This window comes from Phacochoerus africanus, chromosome 7, assembly GCF_016906955.1.
Source record: "Phacochoerus africanus isolate WHEZ1 chromosome 7, ROS_Pafr_v1, whole genome shotgun sequence".
NCBI lineage: Eukaryota > Metazoa > Chordata > Mammalia > Artiodactyla > Suidae > Phacochoerus > Phacochoerus africanus.
Genome location: NC_062550.1, coordinates 24,424,621 through 24,449,196, shown reverse-complemented (window position 1 = coordinate 24,449,196; position 24,576 = coordinate 24,424,621). Strand labels below are relative to the sequence as shown.

The 24,576-nt window shown below is 39.0% G+C and overlaps 1 protein-coding gene and 1 pseudogene across 1 annotated transcript; both read right to left on the bottom strand.

The window, feature by feature from the left end:
• Positions 1-9,851: 9,851 nt before the first annotated feature.
• On the bottom strand, positions 9,852-10,770 carry LOC125130377 (olfactory receptor 6C2-like; annotated as a pseudogene).
• A 5,088-nt stretch (positions 10,771-15,858) lies between these two features.
• Positions 15,859-16,797, bottom strand: LOC125131733 (olfactory receptor 6C68-like). Its single transcript, XM_047788503.1, has one exon. It carries the CDS (start codon positions 16,795-16,797, stop codon positions 15,859-15,861), a length of 939 nt encoding a protein of 312 aa, XP_047644459.1.
• Positions 16,798-24,576: the final 7,779 nt, after the last annotated feature.

The window sequence follows — 24,576 nt, the reverse complement described above, 5'->3', positions numbered from 1 at the left end:
ATGATGAAATGATTTTTTTTTGTGTTATTTCAGGCAATGAAACCATTCTCTACTTTCTTTCAGTTAAGTAATTCACTGGTGTCCTGGTGGTTAAGAATTCAGTGTTGTCACTGCTGTGGTGTGGGTTCCATTCCTGGGATCTTCTGCATGCCAGGGCATGGCCAGTAAAATTAAGTAACTCATGGACATGATGAAAAATATGGAGGTAAAACGGAAACAAATTACATAGACATTGCCACTGTAAATTGTTTTATAAAACAGTGTCATATATTTTCCTACTCAAACATATGTACCTAAGTAAACTTGCAAACACAGTTGTAAACTACTTTTTTCACCCAACCATTTATGGTTGATTTAGTTATCAATATAAGAGATTTAGAACAATTTTTAATGACTGAATGATATAATTTTAATCTCCTTCGATAATAAGTACCACTGGCTTGGGAACTTAAGTTGTTTCCATTTCTTTTTTTTTAAATCATTTATTTATATATATATTTTTTCTACTGCACAGCATGGTGACCCAGTTACACATACGTGTATATATTCTTTTTTCTCACATTACATGTTCCATCATAAGTGACTAGACAGATTTCTCCATTTCTTTTTTTAATAATAAAAAAATACTACTTTAAAGTATTATATAAATATCTTTGTTCCCACAACTATTATACATCAGACCATTCCTATAGGGAAATTCTTAGTCGTAGGTAGGAAAGTTTTTATATTTGTGTGGCTTGTCGTATAGATTTCTCATCAAATGTGCTCATAAAAATATGTAGTTCTAATCCAGAAATGGAAACCATTAGTCTGAATGTGACTGTGTGGATAGTCTTAATAGATTGTCTTAGAAAAGACTCAGCATCATTCTGTGTACTAGAGAGAGTTCTCTGCAGCTAAACAAAAATAGAAGATTAATAGACAGTTCAATTCGTACCATTGTTTTCCTTAGTGCAAAGGGATGTCAGTAGAGGGTCCTGGAAAGAATTGCCTCCAATAAAAGTTTAGAGATATCAGCGAATAAGGAATGAAAAAAAAAAATGCCTCTACTCTAGCAACAAAGTATTGAGAGGCTGAATGAAACCTTAAGAAAAAAATTAGGATAAATTCCCAATAAACAAGCCCAAAGCACATTGATTTCTCTGTCGTCTTTTGTGTATTGCAGCCACTATCACTTTTTTCTTTTTACATTTTCTAAAACACAACCGTTAACTTCTGTCGATATTTATTGAGAACTGATTATATATTCTGTGCACTCTTCAAGGTGGTAATGGTACAGCCATGAACAAAGCAGACAGAATCAAAACTGGCTGCTGTTGGCCTCACTTACTAGCTATTTTTAGGACTCACACTGTATTATGTATTTCGGCACTAGTCTTGCTTTATCATCATAAAGATGGTTTTGTTGTCTCAGCAGATTTTATTAGATCACTGCAACCTGGGTGATGAATTAATGTACAGGCTGTGTTCTTTCACTCTAGAGAGAATGCAGTGATTCACTCTCAACTCTAAATTGTTGGGCTTTAAAGATTTTTTTTTACAAGGTAGACGTGGACCTCCCGGTTTGTAAACCCATAGTGTTAAATATATTCCGTTTTGATCAAACTAAATCATTAATATTTTCAAAACTTATCTTATTTTTGCTTGAGAAGAGTAGCTGTAATTGTATATATATACTTTTTGGATTTTTGGTTTTAAAGAAAGCAATGGCTATTATGATTTCATTATTTCCTTATTACTTTAAGAATTTGATTTTTTATTTTGACGTAAGATTAAATTGTTCTTTTATTGATCAGAGCCAGGTTAGAATTTTTTTTTCCATTTTCCGAAGTTTATTTCTTTTTTTTTTCTTTTTTCTTCTTCTTTTTTTTTTTTATTTTCCCACTGTACAGCAAGGGGGTCAGGTTATCCTTACATGTATACATTACAATTACATTTTTTCTCCCACCCTTTGTTCTGTTGCAACATGAGTATCTAGACAAAGTTCTCAATGCTATTCAGCAGGATCTCCTTGTAAATCTATTCTAAGTTGTATCTGATAAGCCCAAGCTCCTGATCCCTCCCACTCCCTCCCCTCCCATCAGGCAGCCACAAGTCTCTTCTCCAAGTCCATGATTTTCTTTTCTGAGGAGATGTTCATTTGTGCTGGATATTAGATTCCAGTTATAAGTGATATCATATGGTATTTGTCTTTGTCTTTCTGGCGCATTTCACTCAGGATGAGAGTCTCTAGTTCCATCCATGTTGCTGCAAATGGCATTATGTCATTCTTTTTTATGGCTGAGTAGTATTCCATTGTGTATATATACCACCTCTTCCGAATCCAATCATCTGTCAATGGACATTTGGGTTGTTTCCATGTCCTGGCTATTGCGAATAGTGCTGCAATGAACATGCGGGTGCACGTGTCTCTTTTAAGTAGAGTTTTGTCCGGATAGATGCCCAAGAGTGGGATTGTGGGGTCATATGGAAGTTCTATGTATAGATTTCTAAGGTATCTCCAGACTGTTCTCCATAGTGGCTGTACCAGTTGACATTCCCACCAACAGTGCAGGAGGGTTCCCTTGTCTCCACAGCCCCTCCAGCACTTGTTATTTGTGGACTTATTAATGATGGCCATTCTGACTGGTGTGAGGTGGTATCTCATGGTAGTTTTGATGTGCATTTCTCTTATAATCAGCAATGTTGAGCATTTTTTCATGTGCTTGCTGGCCATCTGTATATCTTCTTTGGAGAACAGTCTATTCAGGTCTTTTGCCCATTTTTCCATTGATTGATTGGCTTTTTTGCTGTTGGATTGTGTAAGTTGTTTATATATTCTAGAGATTAAGCCCTTGTCAGTTGCATCATTCGAAACTATTTTCTCCCATTCTGAAAGTTGTCTTTTTGTTTTCTTTTGGGTTTCCTTTGCTGTGCAAAAGCTTTTCAGTTTGATTAGGTCCCATGGGTTTATTTTTGCTCTGATTTCGATTGCTTTGGGAGACTGACCTGAGAAAATATTCATGATGTTGATGTCAGAGAGTGTTTTGCCTATGTTCTCTTCTAGGAGTTTGATGGTGTCCTGTCGTATATTTAAGTCTTTCAGCCATTTTGAGTTTATTTTAGTGCATGGTGTGAGGGTGTGTTCTAGTTTCACTGCTTTGCATGCAGCTGTCCAGGTTTCCCAGCAATGCTTGCTGAATAGACTTTCTGTTTCCCATTTTCTGTTCTTGCCTCCCTTGTCAAAGATGAATTGACCCTAGGTGTCAGGGTTTATTTCCAGGTTCTCTATTCTGTTCCATTGGTCGGTCTGTCTGTCTTGATACCAGTACCACACTCTTCTGATGACTGTGGCTTTGTAGTATTGCTTGAAGTCTGGGAGAGTTATGCCTCCTGCTTGGTTTTTGTTTCTCAGGATTGCTTTGGCGATTCTGGGTCTTTTGTTGTGCCACATAAATGTTTGGATTGTTTGTTCTAGTTCTGTGAAAAATGTCATGGGTAATTTGATAGGGATTGCACTGAGTCTGCAGATTGCTTTGGGTAGTATGGCCATTTTTACAATATTGTTTTTTCCAATCCAGGAACATGGAATATCTTTCCATTTCTTTACATCTTCTTTGATTTCTTTGATGAAAGTTTTATAGTTCTCGGCATATAGGTCCTTTACCTCCTTGGTCAGGTGTATTCCGAGGTATTTGAGTTTGTGAGGTGCAATTTTAAAAGGTATCGTATTTTTGTATTCCTTTTCTAATAGTTCATTGCTGGTATACAGAAATGCAACTGACTTCTGAATGTTCATCTTATATCCTGCTACTTTGCTGAATTTATGAATCAGTTCAAGGAGTTTTGGGGTTGAGTCCTTAGGGTTTTCTATATATAGTATCATGTCATCTGCATACAGTGACAGTTTGACCTCTTCTCTTCCTATATGGATGCCTTTTATTTCTTTGGTTTGTCTAATTGCTGTGGCTAGGACTTCCAGTGCTATGTTGAAGAGCAGTGGTGAGAGTGGGCATCCCTGTCTTGTTCCAGATTTGAGTGAGAAGGCTTTCAGTTTTTCCCCATTCAGTATGATATTTGCTGTGGGTTTATCATAAATGGCTTTGATTATATTCAGGAATGTTCCCTCTCTACCCAGTTTGGCGAGGGTCTTGATCATGAATGGATGTTGGACTTTGTCAAATGCTTTTTCTGCGTCTATTGAGATGATCATATGATTTTTGACTTTTTTTTTGTTAATGTGGTGTATGATGCTGATTGATTTGCGTATGTTGAACCATCCTTGTGAACCTTGGATGAACCCTACCTGCTCATGGTGCATGATCTTTTTGATATGTTGTTGGATTCGGTTGGCTAAGATTTTGTTGAGCATTTTTGCATCTATATTCATCAATGATATTGGGCGATAGTTTTCTTTTTTGGTGGTATCTCTGTCTGGTTTTGGAATGAGGGTGATGGTGGCATCATAGAATGTCTTTGGGAGTATTCCTTCTGCTTCCACCTTTTGAAAGAGTTTAAGGAGGATGGGCACCAATTCCTCTTTATATGTTTGATAAAATTGACCTGTGAAGCCATCTGGTCCTGGACTTGTATTTGTAGGGAGTGATTTTATGACCTCTTCCATTTCATTTCTAGTGATCGGTCTGTTCAGTTGGTCTGTTTCTACTTGATTCAGTTTTGGCAGGCTGTAAGATTCTAGAAAATTGTCCATTTCTTCCAGATTGTCAAACTTGTTGCCGTAGAGTTGTTCATAGTATTCTCTTATGGTTTTTTGTATTTCTGCTGTATCCGTTGTGATTTCTCCTTTTTCATTTATAATTTTGGTTATTTGGGTTCTTTCCCTCCTCTTTTTAGTGAGTCTGGCCAGGGGTTTGTCCATTTCGTTTACCTTTTCAAAGAACCAGCTCTTGGTTTTATTAATTTTCTCTATTGTTTTTTGAGTCTCTATTTTATTGATTTCTTCTTTGATCTTTATAATTTCCTTCCTTCTGCTGACTTTAGGCCTTTTTTGTTCTTCTTTTTCTAATTCATTTAGGTGGAGGGTTAAGTTGTCAATTTGGGATCTTTCTTCTTTTTTGAGAAAGGCCTGTATTGCTATAAATTTCCCTCTGAGCACTGCTTTCGCAGCATCCCATAGATTTTGAGTGGTTGTGTCTTCATTATCATTTGTTTCAAGGTAGTTTTTAATTTCCTTCTTGATTTCCTCATTGACCCATTGGTTTTTGAGTAGCATGTTGTTTAGTCTCCATGCAGTAGGTTTTTTGTCATTTCTCTTCCCATGGTTGGTTTCTAATTTCATGGCATTGTGGTCAGAGAAGATACTTGAGATAATTTCTATGCTCCTAAATTTATTGAGATTTGCTTTGTGTCCCAAGATGTGGTCGATTCTTGAGAATGTTCCATGAGCATTTGAGAAGAATGTGTATTCTGCTTTTTTTGGATGTAGTGTCCTGAAGAGATCAATGAAGTCTAAGTTTTCTATTGTTTCCTTTAGGCTCTCTGTTGCTTTATTGGTTTTCTGTCTAGAGGATCTGTCCATTGATGTGAGGGGGGTATTAAGGTCTCCTACTATGATTGTATTCTCATCAATATCTCCCTTTATGTCTGTTCATATTTGTTGTATGTATCTGGGTGCTCCTGTATTTGGGGCATATATGTTGACGATAGTAACATCCTCTCCTTGGCTGGATCCCTTAATCATTAAGTAGTGTCCTTCTTTGTCTTTCTTTATGTCTTTTGTTTTAAAGTCTATTTTGTCTGATATGAGTGTTGCGACTCTTGCTTTTCTGTCATGCCTATTGGCGTGAAATATTTTTCCCCACCCTTTCACTTTCAATCTATATGTATCTTTTGTCCTAAGGTGAGTTTCTTGTAGGCAGCATATTGAAGGTTTTTGCCTTTTTATCCACTCAGCCACTCTGTGCCTTTTGATTGGGGCATTCAGTCCATTGACATTTAAGGTGGTAATTGATAGATGATTATTTAGTGCCATTTGAACCTCGTGTTCCAGTTGATTCTGTGGTTCTCCATTCTTCCTTTCTTTTTTTTTTTTTTTTGGTTGGATGGTCTCCTGTTATTATCTGCTTGAGTGTATTTTTTTTTTTCATTTTTTGCAAATGCAATATTTGGTTTTGGCTTGTGGTTGCCCTGTTTTTTAAGTCTGCTAACCCCTTCCCATAATTGTGTGTTTTAGCCTGATGGTCCTGTAAGTTCAAACACTTCATTACTATATTAAAATTAAGAAGAGAAACATACAAACAAACAAACAAAAAGGGTTATTTACTTCCTAACATCCCTTGCCCACATGTTATGGTTTTGATGACTCTTTTTTCTTTTTAATTTTATTTTGTTTGAGGCCTGTTCATGATTAAATCTGTATGCTGGCTTATTTGAGTGACTGCTCTCTGATTGCGGTTTCCTCAGTCCTAGTTTTTCCTCTTCTTCTTTTTTTTTTCTTTTCTTTTTTCTTCCCTTTCCTTCCCTTCTTTTTGGTTTAGAGAAGCCCTTTCAATATTTCCTTTAACCTGGGTTTTGTGTTGCAGTATTCTTTAAGTTTTTGTTTGTTGGAAAAAATTATTATTTCCCCTTCTATTTTAAATGATATTCTTGCTGGATAGAGTATTCTAGGTTGCATATTTTTTCCTTTGAGCACTTTAAATATGTCTTGCCATTCCCTCCTGGCCTGTAGTGTTTCTGTAGAGAAATCAGCTGATATTCTTATGGGGGTTCCCTTGTGGGTAACATTCTGTTTTTCTCTTGCTGCCTTTAGGATCCTCTCTTTATCAGTAACTTTTGCCATTTTTATTATGATGTGTCTTGGTGTGGGTCTATTTGGGTTCAGTTTGTTTGGGGCCCTCTGTGCTTCTTGTATCTTGAACCCAGCATCCTTTAGATTTGGGAAGTTTCCATCAATAATTTCTTCAAATATATTTTCCATCCCCTTATCTTTCTCTATTCCTTCTGGAATTCCTATTATGCGTAGATTGGCCCGCTTTATATTATCCCATAGGTCTCTTATATTGCTTTCCAGTTTTTTTGATTCGGTTTTCTGTCTGTTGACCGGATTGAGTGATTTCCATTATTCTATCGTCCATATCACTGATTCGTTCTTCTGCATTGTTCATTCTGGTTTTTACTGCCCTTAGTTCAGTTTGCATCTCTGCAAATGAATGTTCTAGTTTTTCTTGGCTCCTCCTTATATGTTCTAGTTCCTTTCTGAGGGTATCTGCATTACTGTTCATATCTTCTCTTAATTCCTTCAGTATCTTCACTATTTCTCTTTTGAACTCCAGGTCTGTCCGGCTGCAGAGATCTATTTCCTTGTTGACTGTTTTAGGTGAGTTCTCCTGTTGGTTTGACTGGGGGTGGTTTCTCAGCTTCTTCATCTTGCTTGTTGTTTTCTTTCTCCTGAGGGAGTTGTACTCTCCGTTATCGGGCAGTGTTTGCCTTGTCACTGCCGTGGAATATTTCCTGAGGGCTGGCGTTGTTGGTCAATCTTTTTTGAGGCAGTGTGGCTTTTCTGGAGTGTTGATGGGGCTAACAGTGTTTCTTTGAAGCAAAGGAGGACTTCCTGAGGGCAGACAGGACTGGGAGGTCCACACCACGATGGTAGCAGATTTCACTTGGTCATGCAGGGCTTGCTCTGGTGTTTTTGGGCTGTGGGGTTCTTGCAGGGGGTTGGCGGTGTTGGGCAGCTGTTCCTCAGGAGTGCAGCACCCCCTGGGGGCTGGAGCAGCTATCTGGGTCACTGAGAACCTAAGAGGCTCTTCCCTAGGGCAGTCCAACTCAGAAGGACGGCCTGAGAATGTAGGCGGATCTTTTCACAGTCTGGCCAAGCTTGTTGCAGCTTTTCTGGGCTGCAGGGGCTCTTCCAGGGGGCTGGTGGTGCTGAGCAGCTATTCCGTGGGAGTGGGGCACCCCCTGGGGGCTTGGGCGGGTAGCAGGGCCACTGGAAACCCAAGAGGCACCTCTCCAGGGCAGCCCGACTCAGAAAGACCGTCTGAGATGTTTTCCCGGCTCGGCCAAGCTCTTTGCAGCTTTTCTGGGCTGCAGGGGGTCCTTCCTGGAGCTGGCAGTCCTGTGCAGCTGATCCACTAGGGCACCCCCTCGGGGCTTGGGCGGGTAGCAGGGCCGTTGGAGACCCAAGAGTCTCCTCACCGGGGCAGCCCGACTCAGAAAAACCGTCCGGGAATTAGGCAGATCTATTCACTGCCTGGCTAGGCTTGTTCTAGCTTTTCTGGGCTGCAGGCCTTTTCTTGGGGGCTGGTGGTGTTTGGTGCTGCTCTGCGGAAGTGTAGCTCCTCCAAAGGGCAAGCAGGCCTGTGCAGGGACAGCCCCTGTGGTGGTAGGCTTCAGGCAATTTTTGAGGCCCGCCCTCCCGGATGGCAGCCAGCCCCAGGTTCGGCGAGCTAGGGGGTGGCGGGGGTGGGGGGAGGGGATGCACTGGGTAGCACAGCTTTCAGCTAGCTAGTGGGCCTGTAAGCTTGCTGTGGCGTGGGGGGTATTCTATGGGGACCCACCCCTTCTTCTCTCCCCTCCCCAGCACGGGCGCAGACCAGGCTCTTCTCCCAGGTTCCCTCTGATGCAGCTTTCCACTTCCCTGCCCCTAGAGTATTGCTCCCTTCCTCTGCGCCAGCTTTGTTTTCTAGTCTCCCAGGCAGTCTCTGCCCCGTCAAATGGTTTCTAGACCTCCCAAGCAGTTTCCGCTCCGCTCCGCCCCCCCCCCCAGTCCGTTCTCGGGGTCTAACCTCTGGAGCCGAGGTCTCGGTGCCTAGCCCCCATCCAGGTGTCCCCCATCCCTTTCCCGGGGACTAACCTCTGGAGCCGAGGTCTCAGTGCCCAGCCCCCATCCAGGCGTCCCCCTCCCTTTCCCGGGGACTAACCTCTGGAGCGGAGGTCTCCGTGCCCAGCCACCATCCAGGTGTCCCCTGGCCCTTTCCCGGGGCCTAACCTCTGGAGCCGAGGTCTCAGTGCCCAGCCCCCATCCAGGCGTCTCAGTTTTTGGTGACTGTGCCCGTAGTTCAGATGGTCCATTCGGTTCTTGATCGGCTTTTCTGTACTCCAACTTACTGCTACACTCTTCTCTGCATCTGGAGATTCCTCCGGTTCGTTTGATCTTTCCCCCGTGCAGGTGACTTTCCAGTGTGCGGGATCCCTTTCTCCTCCGCAGTTCCCTTTCGGGAGCGCCCGTCCCGCTCGGATTCACCTTCTCCTCACTCTCCTTTTTTCTCCCGTACTGCCCAGTAATGTCACGAACTTCTCGCCGTTATTGGAGTTTAGGTTCCTCTGCCAGCGATTGGTTGCTGTTCTGTGCGAGTCATTTATTCTGTAGATGTGCTTTTTTTGTTGTGTTTGTGGGAGAGGGCGAGCGTGTCCCCCTACTCCTCCGCCATCTTGTCCTCTCTCCCCGAAGTTTATTTCTCTGGTTAGAATTTAAGTAAGACCCTTTCCCTGGAAATTTAATTTCATGCTCTCTTGATATATAATGTCATCTTGGAGAACGTTTATTTTCAACAAAAGTTGAAATGGCTCAACTTCCTTATATTAACATGGATTGAAATGATGATTTGGGAGACAAGATTCAGGACTAACAGTGTTATGAGCATTTAATATGAACAGACGGTAGACCAGGGTACAATAGTTAAGAATTGTAGATTATGGAGTTCCTGCTGTGGTGCAGTAAGTTAAGGATCCAGCATTGCTTAGTTGTTGTGTAGGCTGCAGCTAATCTTGGATTCAATGCCTGGCTGGGGAACTTCCATAGGTTTAGAGTGTGATGTGGCAGAAAAAGAAAAAAATAGAATTGATGATTATGACTTTAAGGTGCACTACTCTTTTTGTATTTATATTTGATGCAGACTTTCAACATTCCTTTATGTCTTTGAGATCAATGAAATTCTTTTGGTTAAGTCTGTGAAAGCTCGTTTCACTTACTTGTTCCTCAGGGTATAAATAAGTGGGTCTAGCATGGGGGCAACTGAAGCGCTGAGCACAGACACACATTTATTACTTGCTGGATCATCTTTTGGTGATGGTTTGACATAGATGAAGATACAATAGCCATAGGTGATAGAAACCACTATCGAGTGAGAAGAGCAGGTAGAGAAGGCCTTCATCTTTTGCTGGGCAGAAGGGAACTTTGTGATGGTCTTGATGATGTAGGTATAGGACATGATATCAGTCAACACAGCAAGGGCAAGAACCAACTGTTCTATGAGCTGGTTGTCTGAACAAGGATTTCTTCAGCAAAGGAGAAGTATCACAGGCAAAATGACCAATGATATTAGAGTCACAGAATTCCAGGTTTAGGCCCAGGCACAGTGGTGGAAATATGACAAACCAACCCGCTATCCAGCAGCAGCTGACAAGCCATCCACAGACTCTGCTGTTCATGATGGTCGCATAATGTAAGGGTTTGCAGATGGCCACGTAGCGGTCACAGGACATGGCATCCAGGAGAAAAAATTCTGTGGCTCCAAAAAGGAAGACAAAAAATAATTGAGCCACAGAAGCATTATAGGAGATAGTTTTGTCCCCAGTTGACAAGCTGTATATGAACCTGGGGATGCAGACCGTAGTGAAGAAGGTTTCTAAAAAGGAGAAGTGTTTGAGGAAGAAGTACATGGCAGTTTTAAGGCGAGAATCTACCAAAGTGAGTACAATGATGGTCATGTTCCCAGTTATACTCAGCGTGTAGGAGACAAACAGAAATAGAAAAATGAGAAGCTGCATTTGAGGATCATCTGTCAGTCCCAGAAGTATGAATGTAGATAATGATGTACAGTTTCTCATGGCTGACTTGCACTTCTTCTCACACTCCTCACCAACTCAAGTGACACAGTGAACTGAGAAAACTTGTATGAAATTATGAGGCCATGACTAAAAAAAAAATCCAGTCTATACAGTGAATAGTCATTTTCTTCTTTGACTTCCTTATGTCTCATCAAAAGTCAGGGATTCTCAGCTCTTTTATGGGCATAATAGGTCCCCTCAAGATTTTCTTATCCATTCATGATCAAGACCCTCGCCAAAGTGGGTATAGAGGGAACATTCCTGAATATAATCAAAGTCATTTATGATAAACCCACAGCAAATATACTACTGAATGGGGAAAAACTGAAAGCCTTCTCACTCAAATCTGGAACAAGACAGGGATGCCCACTCTCACCACTGCTCTTCAACATAGTTTTGTCTAGCCACAGCAATTAGACAAACCAAAGAAATAAAAGGCATCCATATAGGAAGAGAAGAGGTCAAACTGTCACTGTATGCAGATGACATGATACTATATATAGAAAACCCTAAGGACTCAACCCCAAAACTCCTTGAACTGATTCATAAATTCAGCAAAGTAGCAGGATATAAGATGAACATTCAGAAGTCAGTTGCATTTCTGTATACCAGCAATGAAATATTAGAAAAGGAATACAAAAATACGATACCTTTTAAAATTGCACCTCACAAAATCAAAAACCTCGGAATACACCTGACCAAGGAGGTAAAGGACCTATATGCCGAGAACTATAAAACTTTCATCAAAGAAATCAAAGAAGATGTAAAGAAATGGAAAGATTTTTCTGAAATCATTTTATATTACAGTCCCTATTTTTCTATCTCTTGTATATTCTCCCATCTCTATTTTTCAGTTAAGCTAAATTTTGCCATTTATTCTCTCCAATGTATTTAGCTATGGGATTAGAAAGCATTATCCATGTGATACAGTTTTGTGGATATTATAATGTCCTTTTGCTCCTAATAATTCTTCACTACTCATAAGGTTGAATGGATTTCTAGGTTACTTGGAAGTGTTGGTTCCTGCTAAATGCAAATAAATGGCAGAGTTTGACATTGTGTACAGGCTATGTGTGCAGTATTGGAATGTTTGCTTTTACTGCCATGATCAGAGAAGTTATTTCATTTTTATTTTACTTTTGGCTTTAGAATTGTCATCCAAATAACACGCAGTGTTTTCTAGTTTAGTCATTTATCTCTACTTTCTCCATGAATACCCAATTTTCCTTCTATTTTTCATCTGATAGAACCTCGTGTTTTATGTGTGGTACATAAACAAGTTACCTACTCCAGTATTGGGTAAAGAAATTAGTATAAGTAGAAAAAAAAAACCCCGAAGAAATTAACCTCAATTATGTATACTTTGGAGGTCATGAAGGCCAAGGGAAGACAGAATGAGACACAAGTTGGAGGAAGAGACCAAGGAGTCATGATGAGCTTGTCAAGTAGTTAATCCAATTGTATCCTGTAGCAGAAAAGTGACCTTAGTGGAAAAACTGGGAAAATCCTAATTATGTCTGTATTGAAAATAATTCATTTCTTTTCATTTTATTTATGTTTCAATTAGTCTTTTCCCCCTCTGACACCGCAAAGCTTGGCCCTTCTGGCACCCCTGGGGACTCACAGACCTCAGCGAGGTCCACAGCCCCTAGGTGTTGGGATATGGAGTCAGGAAACCTGTGCATGGCACCACCATCGCAGATCCAACAGGGGGTGCCCAGAGAGTGTGCGATATGCGCGTTGGGGGCGCAGGTGGTGGTGGTGCTTACCCAGGCCTGGCTTGGGACCCTGAGCCATCCTTAAATGTGTATTTTAGTTTTCAGTATTTGTGTATAGTGTTCGTTCCTTAGTGTTAATAATTGAACTGTGATTGTGGAGGATGCTACCTTTAGGGCGAGCTGGGTGAAGGCTAGCTAAGAATTATGTGCACTATTTTTTCAACACTTGTGAAAATGCAATTTTATTTCATAATTAGAAACTTACCAACTAGAAATAAAAAAGAAAGAAAGAAAACCAAAAAAGCAAACTGCAATTGTGAGCACTTTCTATGTGCTGGGCAGTTTGTTGGGGCAAGTCTTCACATGGGTTATTTGTCTGGTGTTTCTATTCTCTAATCTGATTGCATTTCAACCGTGTTTTTGCAGTGAAGTCGATTTTATTCTGTTTATAAGTAGGTCGGATATTATTTGAAATTAACGCTGACAATTGAAATTGTGGATTAACATTAATTAGAAATGCCCGAATTGCACGGATTCTGTCTCTGCCTACAAGCCAAGTTATAACATCAACTCCTAAGACCAGAAGTGCTTGAGGTTTTTTGACCCACGGACAGCACACTCCTGTGATGAAGGTTCTATATTTAGAAAGGAATGTTCCCTGTGAAACAGCTCTTTTGAGTGTGTTCACCAAAGAGGGACATTCACTTTCCACAAAGCAGAGCAAAGTATTTATAATTTGGGTGGAGTCTCTTTCTTGTTCCTCTGTTCATTAGAAGCGTCCCACCCCGCCCTTACCTTTGCTAGAAGTTACTAGCAGGATACTAAGTTTGGGCTTAGTGTCACTTCCTGAGACAAAGTTTCTTGAAACTTCATTGTCTGAGTTACATGCCTCTTGTTTTTGCCTCTTTTGCACATAGTACTCATGTCTCTATCACTGAGCCTGTAAGTGTATTTTTTTGCTATTGGGCTCTTCATAGTCTTGTTCCCAGAGATTCCACAGTAGCTGGCCGTATTCAAGAACTCAATAAATAACTTAATTTTTAAAAGAATAAGTTTTTTATGTATTCTTTGGACTCAGAACAAGCAATCTGTTTCTCATTTAGTGGAATTTCCATTGTCTTTTATAGAAGAGAGAATGTTGCATTCTGTAATATAAATATGTAATCCTACATGGGGAGGGGTTCCCAATTTTTAGCTGCGAAGGCTCTATTAATTCCTTTTTTAGCTTTTTGAGGTGTAATTGATATAAGAATTGCACATATTTAATGTATATGCCATATATTGTCTCTGTTGCTTGGTCTCCTTTTTTTTTTTTTTTTTCCAAAAATGAGCTCTTTAAAAACATAAGAATCATTCTTTGCTCCCTGGAAGTACCAAAAAAGGCGACATGTCAGATATAGCCCTAGAGTTAAAAAAAACCTGTCCTTTGAAATGTGTTGATGGATCAAAAAGTAGAATATATTTGGTCTTCTCTCTGATTACTTACATAACAGCTAACGCAAGGAGCTATGTCTAGTCACTTATGATGGAGCATGCTAATGGGAGAAAATAGAATGTGTGCCTGTATGTGTAACTGGGTCACCATGCTGTATCGTAGAAAAAAAATTGTATTGGGGAAATAATTTAAAAAATAAAATAAATAAAAAAATATATACATTCAAATAATTACCACACCACACATTACATGAAACGTGTCTGTCATCCCAAAACATTTCCTCATGACGTTTTGCAGACAGTACACTCCATTCTGGTCTCATTCAGTCACTGACCTGCTTTCTGACACTCTGGATTTTTTTTCTTGCTCAACAATGTGAAAACATGGAATATAGTGTGTGTGACACCGTTTGCTCAGCATAAATTTTTTGAGATTTTCTATTTTATTTGTTCTAGAGGTTTATTCCTTTGGGCAGTTGAATGGCTTTCCATTGCATGATATACCACAATAGTTTTCTCTGTTTTTTGATGAACATTTTGGATGTTTACACTTTTGAGTCCTATGAATCCAGCTTCTATAAACATTCATGCATGTAATTTGGGCAATGTATAGTTTCATTTTTCTTAGGTAAATAGAGAATTTGCTAAGACATATGATAACCAGGTTTAACTTTATATGAACCTGCCAGAATGTTTTCCCAAATGTTTGTATCACTTCTCGTATGTCGACCATTCCTTTTGTGAAGTTCCAGTTGTTCTCTGTCTTTGCTGTGACTTATAGTGTCAGCCTGTGTTCTAATTGTAGCCATTCTAATAAGTGTGTGTGGCTCATTTTAGTTATAATTTGATTTCCTGATGACTAGTGATATTGAGCTCTTGCCATGTGCTTGTTGGCTATTCATGTAACTTCCCTTATGAAATGTCCACTAAGTTTTCTTGACCATATCTGTTTGGTTATTATTATTGAGCTTTGGTAGGAAATTGTTAAGGATGTTTGAATTCTGCGGTCATGAGGTTTGTTGGTCTACATTTTTATGCTCATAGTTTCTTTGTCTGGTATTAGAATCAGATACATGTGAATTTCTTAAAATGAGTGAGAAAGTATTCTTTCTTCATGTATTTTGAAAGAATTTGCAAAGATGGGATCATTTATCCCTTGGATAGTATTCACCAATGAGGCAACATGATTTTGGTGTTTTCTTTGTGAAAATATTTTTAGGTATTAATTCGTGGGTAAAACAGACATGTATGCAGATGTTCTGTTTCTTTTTGAGTCAGGTTTACAATTTGTAAGTTTCAGAGAACCTTTCCATTTCATCTAAGTTGTTGACTGTATTGGTTTCATATTGCTCATAGTTTTCCCAAATTAATTTGTTGACATCTGGAGGCTCAAAAGATGGATGATAACTTGATTTCTTGTGCTGATCATGTATAAAAATATAGAATCACTATGCCGTACACTTGAAACCAATGTAATATTGTATGTCAATTATACTTGAATAAAAAAGAATGCCATCTCTACACCAATATTGTAAAATAGGTAGGAAAAACATCTAAAAGAAGAAAAAGAAATGACTGAATTATGATGGGTTCTGGTTAATGGATTAAAAATGATCTATTTTATTCCTCACAAATCAACGTTCAATAATTACTTCTTCAGTATGTGAAGGGATTATAATATTGGTTATCAGCTTTATGCAAAAATAAGGTAGCTGTGCATATTTTGAGTGGTTTATCAAGAGATACTTTTTACTTTCTTCTGTTTTTTTTTTTTGGCCTGCACCCACAGCACATGTAGGTTCTCAGGCAAGGAGTCAAATGGAAGCTGTGGCTGCCAGCCTACACCATGCAACAACAATGCCAGATCTGAGCCACATCTATGACCTACATCACAGCTCACAGCAATCTTTCCAGTTGGTTTATCAAGAGATACATTTTACTTTCTTAAAAGAAATGCAATTTTTTTGAGTGAGTCATGAAAGGCTTGTTTAACTTGCTTATTCCTCAGAGTATATATAAAAGGATTCAGCACTGGTGAAATGGAAGAAATAAGCAATGACACACTTTTATTGAGATTTACCTCTTCTTTGGCAGATGGATTGATGTAGATGAAGATGCAGCTGCCATAGGTGATGGAAACGACAATCATGTGGGACGAACAGGTAGAAAAGGCTTTTTTTGTTTGTTGGGCAGAAGGGAATTTTAGAATCGTCCTTATGATATTTATGTAGGAGAGAACCACACCTACAAGAGTGATGATAAGAGTGATCACAGCACAGGCTATAACCATCTGCTCAATTAACCAGGTGTCTGAGCATGAGATCTTCAGGAGAGGAGATGCATCACAGGCAAAATGATCAATGAGATTGGAGTCACAGAATTCCAGATGAAAACACAAGCTGAATGGAGGGAGGATTATTATAATTGTTGCTCCCCAACAGCAGACAACCATTGTTTTGCAGAGTTTGTTGCTCATGATTGTCATGTAATGCAGGGGTTTGCAGATGGCCACATAGCGATCATATGCCATAGTTGCCAAGAGAAAAAACTCAGTTATCACAAAGAGGTCTGTAAGAAATAATTGAGTGAAACATGCATTATAGGTAATTGTTCTGTCTCCAGTTGATATACTGTATAGGAATCTTGGAATGCAGGCAGTTGTAAACGAGATTTCTAGAAGAGAGAAATTTTGGAGGAAAAAATACATGGGGGTTTTAAGGTGGGGATCCAGCAATGTTAGTGTAATGATGGTCAGATTTCCAGCTACACACAATATATAGGTGAGAAAGAGGAAAAGGAAAAGCAAAAGCTGCAGCTGAGGATCTTCTGTCAGTCCCAGAAGCATAAATGTTGTTATTGCAGTGTGCTTTCTCATATTGACTCCTGGATTTTGCCAACCCTACATGTCAATGTCAGGGAGATTTGAATGCAGAATTCAAAGACATCATCCACTGATGAACACGCTCTTGTGTGTTGAACTCATCCAACATGCATGAGTTTTACTTTTAGATTGGAGGAATACATTTCCTGTTTTACAGTGAGCTCAACCCCTTAGTCAATTTATTTATGATGACAAGTGAAATTATACATTTTGTTTAGTTTATAGTTTAACTTTTCCTTTAGTAATTTCTCAAAATTAATTCATAATGAACTAAATATATTATCTCCTACACTGCATTGTGCATTTTTTATTTACATTTATTTTTCATTACATATATTAAGCCATTTTTTATACTGCCAAAGATTGTTCTTCAGTACATAAGCAAATTTTAAAAAAGTTAATTCAGTGTCATTCTTTTGCCTTAAATTTGGGAATTGTTAAAATACTAAAATAAAGGTTTTGACCATGACCCAAACAAACCATTTCAGTTCTCTCTAAAATATAAAGGTTTTTTATCTTTCTAATGAGTGATCATTCGTGATAAGGGCAAACATGTTTTGACTCTGAAACATCCACATTTGTAGTTTTGCAGATTTAAAAACTTCCGTTCCTATGTCTTGTGTTACCTCTTGGATTACATGGTGAAGTACAACCTCATCACATATAGCACTTTCATCGCCTCGCGAGGTTATGCTGAGTGTAATTAATGAACTTCTGAAGGATGTAAAAGCTATACTTTGATGCTTCGTTTAAGCACTCAGATTGAAACATATGTACACACCGTGTTATGGAGAAAAAGTCAAGACAAAAGTGACTGAACATCCTCTCCAAGCACCTCTCTTTCCTCCATTCACGTTTCTTTCCTGTCCACATTTTTGCCTCTCTTTTTACATTTTGCATTCATTTCTCAATCACTTAGTCTCTGGTTTTCAAGCTCAGCAGCCTTGATAAAGCACTCCTTCATGGATCTTCCTGTGGATCAATTCAAGATAAATCGTAATTTAAATGTATTTCAATGTAATCCTAAGAATACATGCTTACAAGTCTCCTTGTGTGCTCCAGGCACTGGTCTAAGTCTCTTACAGGTATCATGCGTACAAACCTTAGGATATCCTGTGAGGTTGGGAGGTATGTTGTCTCCATTTTCAAAGTGGGAAAAGTGGGGCACAGAGAGATAAGGCCTGTGTCCACTGCTTTCTGGATATTCAGTCTCCACTCAGAAGGGCTCCAGAGCCCTGGCCTGAGTCACTGTGCTGTGGTTATTGGTGCACATTTACCTGAATGTCTTGGTTTCATGATGACAGAATTTGTATTGGTAATTGAAACAAAGGTAGTATTACTTTAGAATTCATTGTTAAACCAAGACACTTGAGAAGCAGTGAGGGGCAGGAGTAATGAATAATTATGGTGCTGCATCTGCGGTGAATGTGCTCTCGAGGGCAAAAATCTAAACGTGTGCAGTCACTCAGTTTGTGTGGCTGATGGGGCTGCACGTCACCAACGTTCAGCTAGCTAATTTTCTATTTTATTCTTTATTCCTGTTGGTATATTGACCCTTCCATATCGTTGGCTCGGTATTTCTTCCCGTGAAATATTAAGTCTGAAGAGTAGAGACCGTATTATTCTGGGTTAATACGATCCAGGTGGTGAGAGTTATTTCTCATGTATCCTCCTTTACATGGATAGATAGTCATAGTTTTCTAACCTGTAAGTAATGTCCTCAGGGGTCCAAATTCTTGTAACTTTATGAAATGCAAAATGGATCACCTATGGATAAGCCATTTTCTCATTTTTAGAATTTTTTTCTCAGAACGTACTGATACATGTACTGTGAGAGTTTTTTTTTTTAATTTTTTAATTTTTTAGGGCCTCATTTGTGGCACATGGAAGTTCCCAGGCTACAGGTTGAATCAGAGCTACAGCTCCAGGCTATGCCACAATCACAGCCAAGCAGGATATGAGCCGCATCTGCAGCCTACATGACAGCTCATGGCAATGCCGGATCCCTGTCCCACTGAGCAAGGCCAGGGATCAAACCTGCATCTTCATGGATACTAGTAGAATTCATTTCTGCTGCACTGCAGTGGGAACTTACTATAAGAGCTATTTTTTAAAAAATTCTTTCCCTTTATTTTTATTAAGTCATACTTTTTTTTTTGGGGGGGGGCACACTTACAGCATATGGAAGTTCCCAGGCTAGGGGTGGAATCTGAGCTACAGCTGCTGGCCTACGCCACAGCCACAGCAACACCGGGAACTTGCTGCATCTGTGACCTCCACCACAGCTCAAGGCATGCCGGATCCCCAACCCACTAGGCAAGTCCAGGGATCGAACCCTCATCCCTATGGATGGATTCTAGTTGGATTTGTTTCTGCTGTGCCACAAAGGGAACATCTCTTTCCCTTTATTCACTAATTTTAAAAACAATTAGTTGTTCCGCTAGCATCATCCACATATGACCAAGGGGATTTTTTAAATTAATAATTGATATTTTATATTATAATAGCTTCAGGTATACAACAAAATAATTCACTATTTGTAGATGTTGTGAAATAGTCACCACATTAAGTCTGGGTAATGTCAGTCACCAAACACTTTTTTCTTGTGATGAGAACTTTTAAGAGCTGCTCTCTTACTTTCAAACGTGAAGGACACTGTTATTGACTGTAGTTACCATGCTGTAAATTCCATCCCTGAGACTTATTTGCTTTATCACTGAAGTTTGTATCCTTTGAGCCCCTTCACCCACTTCCCTGCTGCTCCCCACTGTCCACCTCTGAAACCACGAATATCTTCTCTGTATCCATGAGCTTGTTTGCTTGTTTTTGCTTTGTTTTTTAGATTCCACATATAAGTGAGATCATATGGTGTTTGCCTTTCTTTGTTTAACTTATTTCACAGCGTTTTGAACAATATTGTTCTTTCTTTCATCTGAGCAAGTGAACCCTGTCATCTGCTGCTGTAGGCTCAGTATACAGGACGCAGTCTCCAGGGTAGACAGATGCCATCACAGGGAGGGATATTAATTGAGGCTCAGGATCGATCAAGTTTGATGGAAAGCTCTTACCCTCTTGAACACTGCATTATCATCTGATGGTGACCATAGCTCACATGAGAAGCTCCGTCTTGTTTTCTTCATTTTTCAAGAACTCAGTCCATCTCCCAGTAGTTCTCTTGGAATTTGACTCAGCTTTGCTTGGGTCTTAAAACTGTTTTGTTTTTGGAGTTCCTTTTGTGATTCAGTGGAAATGAATCTGACTAGTATCCACGAGGCCTAGGTTCAGTCCCTGGCCTTGTTCAGTGGGTTAAGGAACCGGCATTGCCATGAGCTGTAGTGTAGGTCACAGATGCATGTTGGATCTGGCATTGCTGTGGCTGTGGTGTATGCTGGCGGCTACTGCTCTGATTTGACCCCTAGCCTAGGAACCTCCCTATGCCAGGGGTGAGGCCCTAAAGAGGCAAAAAAAAAAAAAAAGAAAATTTCATTTTTAATAGTCAATATTTAATCTTAATGCAGTTGTTAAGTATTGAACTTTCACAGAGCATTTTATTTGTGGAACAGATAAAAAAAAGAATAAGATTTCCAGATGTGAGTGTGCAGTTGATGTGTGTGTATGTATATGCACACTTGGATTTTAGGTATTGTGTGTTCCTATGTGTTTGTGGGAGATTTTATTTCTGCGTATTCCTCACCCAGACCTGCTAATGATTTCTAGGACCAGCATTCTAGAAAAAAAAACTTGTATCTCTTAAATGACTGTAGGATCGTCCCCTGAAATGCTAACTGTGTTGGTTTATTTAAGTCTAACATTGTGCTTAAGGAGGAAAATCTATCATGACATTCCCCCTCCACCTCCTACCTTCTGCCAGAATATGTGCAGACATACTGTGAAAGCAACTGAGACGGTAAACCTTTTTATACTTACCCTTTAAGCTGTACAAGTTACTTCATGGCATCTCTTGACAGTTTATTTGAACATCCTTTTAATGAGACACAGGCTGAGCAGGAGTATGCTAGTGGAGACCTGAACGCCAAGTTTTCTCAGGAAACTACCTCGGCTAGAAAATCCCTGGAACTACCCAGAGCCTCCTATATCATATACCATAGCATGTACCTGCTGTAGCGTAGAACTTCTTTCCTAAGAGGACTGTGCCATTTGACACCAGGAGTGTATGTTCTTCTGTTGCTAGTTAAAATAAAGTAAAGCCCATTTTAAAGGGCTGGGTATATCATAGACTGTTGAGTGATCAGGGTCAGATGATCTTCTAAACTCATTGGTCAGGAAAACATATTTGGCACCAAATATTGTGGCTTGTTACTTTATGTATTCTACCTATAGCAAGAATCATTAGCGTCAACCAACAAAAGAGTCCTTGGAGACCCAGGTTTCAAAGTCACCCTGGATATTAATATGAAGTTTTGGCTGTGAACCTGACGGCAGTGGGGACAGTGCCCTTAGGGACAAGGAAATGCAAGAATAATATTAAATCAGTGTGATGGTGCTGTCTAATGTAAGCCAATAAAATATCCAATAAAATGTTTAACCCGAAACATCCGTGCGGAAGTAAACCTGTAAAATCTGTTGGAATCTCCCATTTTCATCCAACCTGTTGTGGTTGTCCTTAATTATTAACACAGGGAGATTTATAGCAATTTTTGATGACCAAATTTATATAATTTCAATCTCTCTTTGATAATAATCGCCACCAGTTTGGCAATGTTCTTTCTCTACATGTCTTTTTTACAATAACAAAAGACTACTCTAAAGGTTTTATATAAACATCTTTGCACACATGACTGCTTATACTCCAGACAGTTCCTGTATGAGAAATTCTTAGTTGTAGGAGGACAAGTTTTTCTATTTGAATGGCTTTTGGTATGGATTTCTCATTAGATGTACTAAAAGTAAATGTCATCCCAGGCCAGGAAAAGAAATCATTAATACGAATGTGATTGGGTGGATAACCTTAATGCATTGTCTTAGACAAAGACTCAGCATCTTTCTTTGTACTAGAGAGAGTTTTCTGCAACTACACACATATAGAAGATCATTAGACAGCTCAACTCATAATTTTGTGTTCCTCAGTTTAAAGGGACATCAGTAGAGGATTCTGGGGAGAATTGGTTCCACTAAGGATTAGAGATGTCAGAGAATAATGAATTAAGAGACCTTGTTCCCTACTGCAGTGAACTCTTGAGAGGCTGAGTGAGGCCTTAAGCAACACGTTGGGAAAGTGCACCACAGCAGGAACTCCTCAGGTTAATTTTTCACTCTGAGAAACCCTCAGCAAGCAAATGTGTCCCATTGATGATCTGGGTGAAAAAATAAGAGAAGAATTGTCCCGTGTTTTTGATGTGGCCTTCTGCAAAGTCCTGGATTACATGACAATCTCTGTGGAGGATTTTATCTGCTGTTTTATGGCGGCCAGTGATGATCATCTTTGGTTCAATTATTTTAGATTTCTCCTTGGATATTTGTGAATCTTATCTTTAATCACCTTTTCCTGTAATGTAGAGTCTATCCTGAAACATCGCATGATCATAGTCATGGTTCATAGAGCATATAGTTTCAGAGATTGCTCTTGTAATATTCCTTATTATTTATATATGTATATCTATCCTATCTGTATACTCTTAGCATAGTATTAATCTTAGAAGATTGTTTTCTCTTGTTTTGCACACATTATATTTCAGTGATTGAAGAAGTTGACCCTTAATGTATATCAACTTTCAATCAATGAATGTATATATACAAAGATATTACACTAATAATTTCTGTATTAATGTCATCTAGTAAATCCATGTTGAAGACATCTTTTATATGCTGAGAAATAAGCAAGAAGAATAGGAACATAGCATAATCCATACAATTGCATTTTAATGAAAGCAGCAAGCATTTCCTAATGCCTTGTATTAGTTTCTTTTGTTACTGCATAACTTATGATCACAAAATGTGGTTCAAAAGTGTAGTTATTATCTCTTTGTTTCTGTGCTTCAGGATTACAGGCCCAGGTTTGTTGGGTCTTCTGCTTAAGATCTTTAATCAAGGGGTCAACTGTGTTGTGTTCTCCTCTGGAGGCTTATGTGAGAAAGGATTTGCTTCCAAGGTCACTCACGTCATTGTGAGAATTTATTTCATTATACTTGTAGGTCTGAATCTTTGTTCCATAATCATGGTGTATCTATTCATCTATCTTAAAGATCCTTAAAATATTTTTTAACAGTGTTCAATGGGTTGCATTAGAAAGCTCTTGGATAGCTTTTGTGGTTTTTTTTCCCCTGAAGTATTTAGTATAATTTCATGCTATGTTTTAATTAACTTTCTTATGACTAAATTTTTTGACTTTGTATCACTTAAACTTATTCAAATAGTTACAGCAGCTTTTTGGAGCAGATTTTTAAAGAATTTTCTATATAAAAACAAATGCAATGAAATATTAAGACCGTTTTGTTTCTTTCTTTCCAGTCTGGAGTTTTTTCTTGCCTTATTGCATTGGCTAGAAGCTCCAGTATAATGATGAATAGAAGTGGTGAAATTAGACCGTCATATCTTGGTACTGATCTTAGAGGGAAAGAAGTTATTAATTCACCATTGAATATGATGTAAACTATACGTTATATATGTCAACTTTAAACCATCATTTTAATAAATTATATGACTTTGAGTATATGATGTTCAATCTAATTTTAAATTTTGAATGGCTGCCCCCATGGGATATGGAAGTTCCTGGGCCAGGGATTGAATTGAGCAGTGGCTGCAACCTATGCTGTAGGTGCTGTAACACCAGTGGGTTTAACCCATAGTGCTGGGCTGGGGATTGAACCCCTGCCTCCTTTGCAACCCCTTGCCACTGCAGTCAGATTCTTAACCCACTGTGCCACAGCAGGAAATTCCTTATTTTACTTGCAACATAGAGATTTCCATTATCTACTTTAAGTATGTAGGACGAAAATTTTTTTTTTCTTTTTCTTTACATTAGACAAAGTATAAGAATTAATGAATGTACTCTTTTAAAAATATTTAAAATTTCCAGTGGGTTTTAATAAGAAGTAGTCTCCAATAATTAATTTCCTGGATGGTCTCTTCATGTAGCTTTGTCCAAAAATGAAAGACTGCTTGTATATGAGTATAGGGCAGGCTGCTCTTGTGACGTCTCAACCAGAGAGCACTTAGTACAAGACACTATGCAAACTTGGCAGTATGTTACATTTATGGCACAAAAAATAGTTTAGCACAGTGAAGGGCAGGCCAATCAGATGGCCTTATCTAGAATTCAGTTGCTGTAGGGAGTATTCCTATATTGTTTGATTTTTGAATTGTACATATCCAACTCTGGGAGTTGTAAGTAAGTCTGGTTTTTTCAGGGAAGGTGGAGGTGAGATTTCAAATTTATGGAAGTTGGTAGGCTGAATGAAATTTCCTTTGAAATGGCCAGACAATTGAATTCTCCATTTGCTGTAAATCAGTGTTGTGGTTCTCACTTTAATTGTTAGTATGAGCTCTAGGTGGATAGAATAGGCAGAGTTTCCCAAATTCTCATCCTTAGAAATTCGGTTTTGAAGTACATTCAGGGACAAAGGGGAAGATTGCAGAATGATGGAGAAATTGGATTCTTTCAGCTAGCCAAGTGTAAGAGTTTATGCCTGGAGACATCTGGGGAGATGAAAAGAGTGCTAATTGCATACCAACCTACCTCTCAGTATTTTTTTTCCAAAATGATCCCGAATCATTAAAAATGGAGAAGTAAATTCTACATCAGGAGTGGGCAGA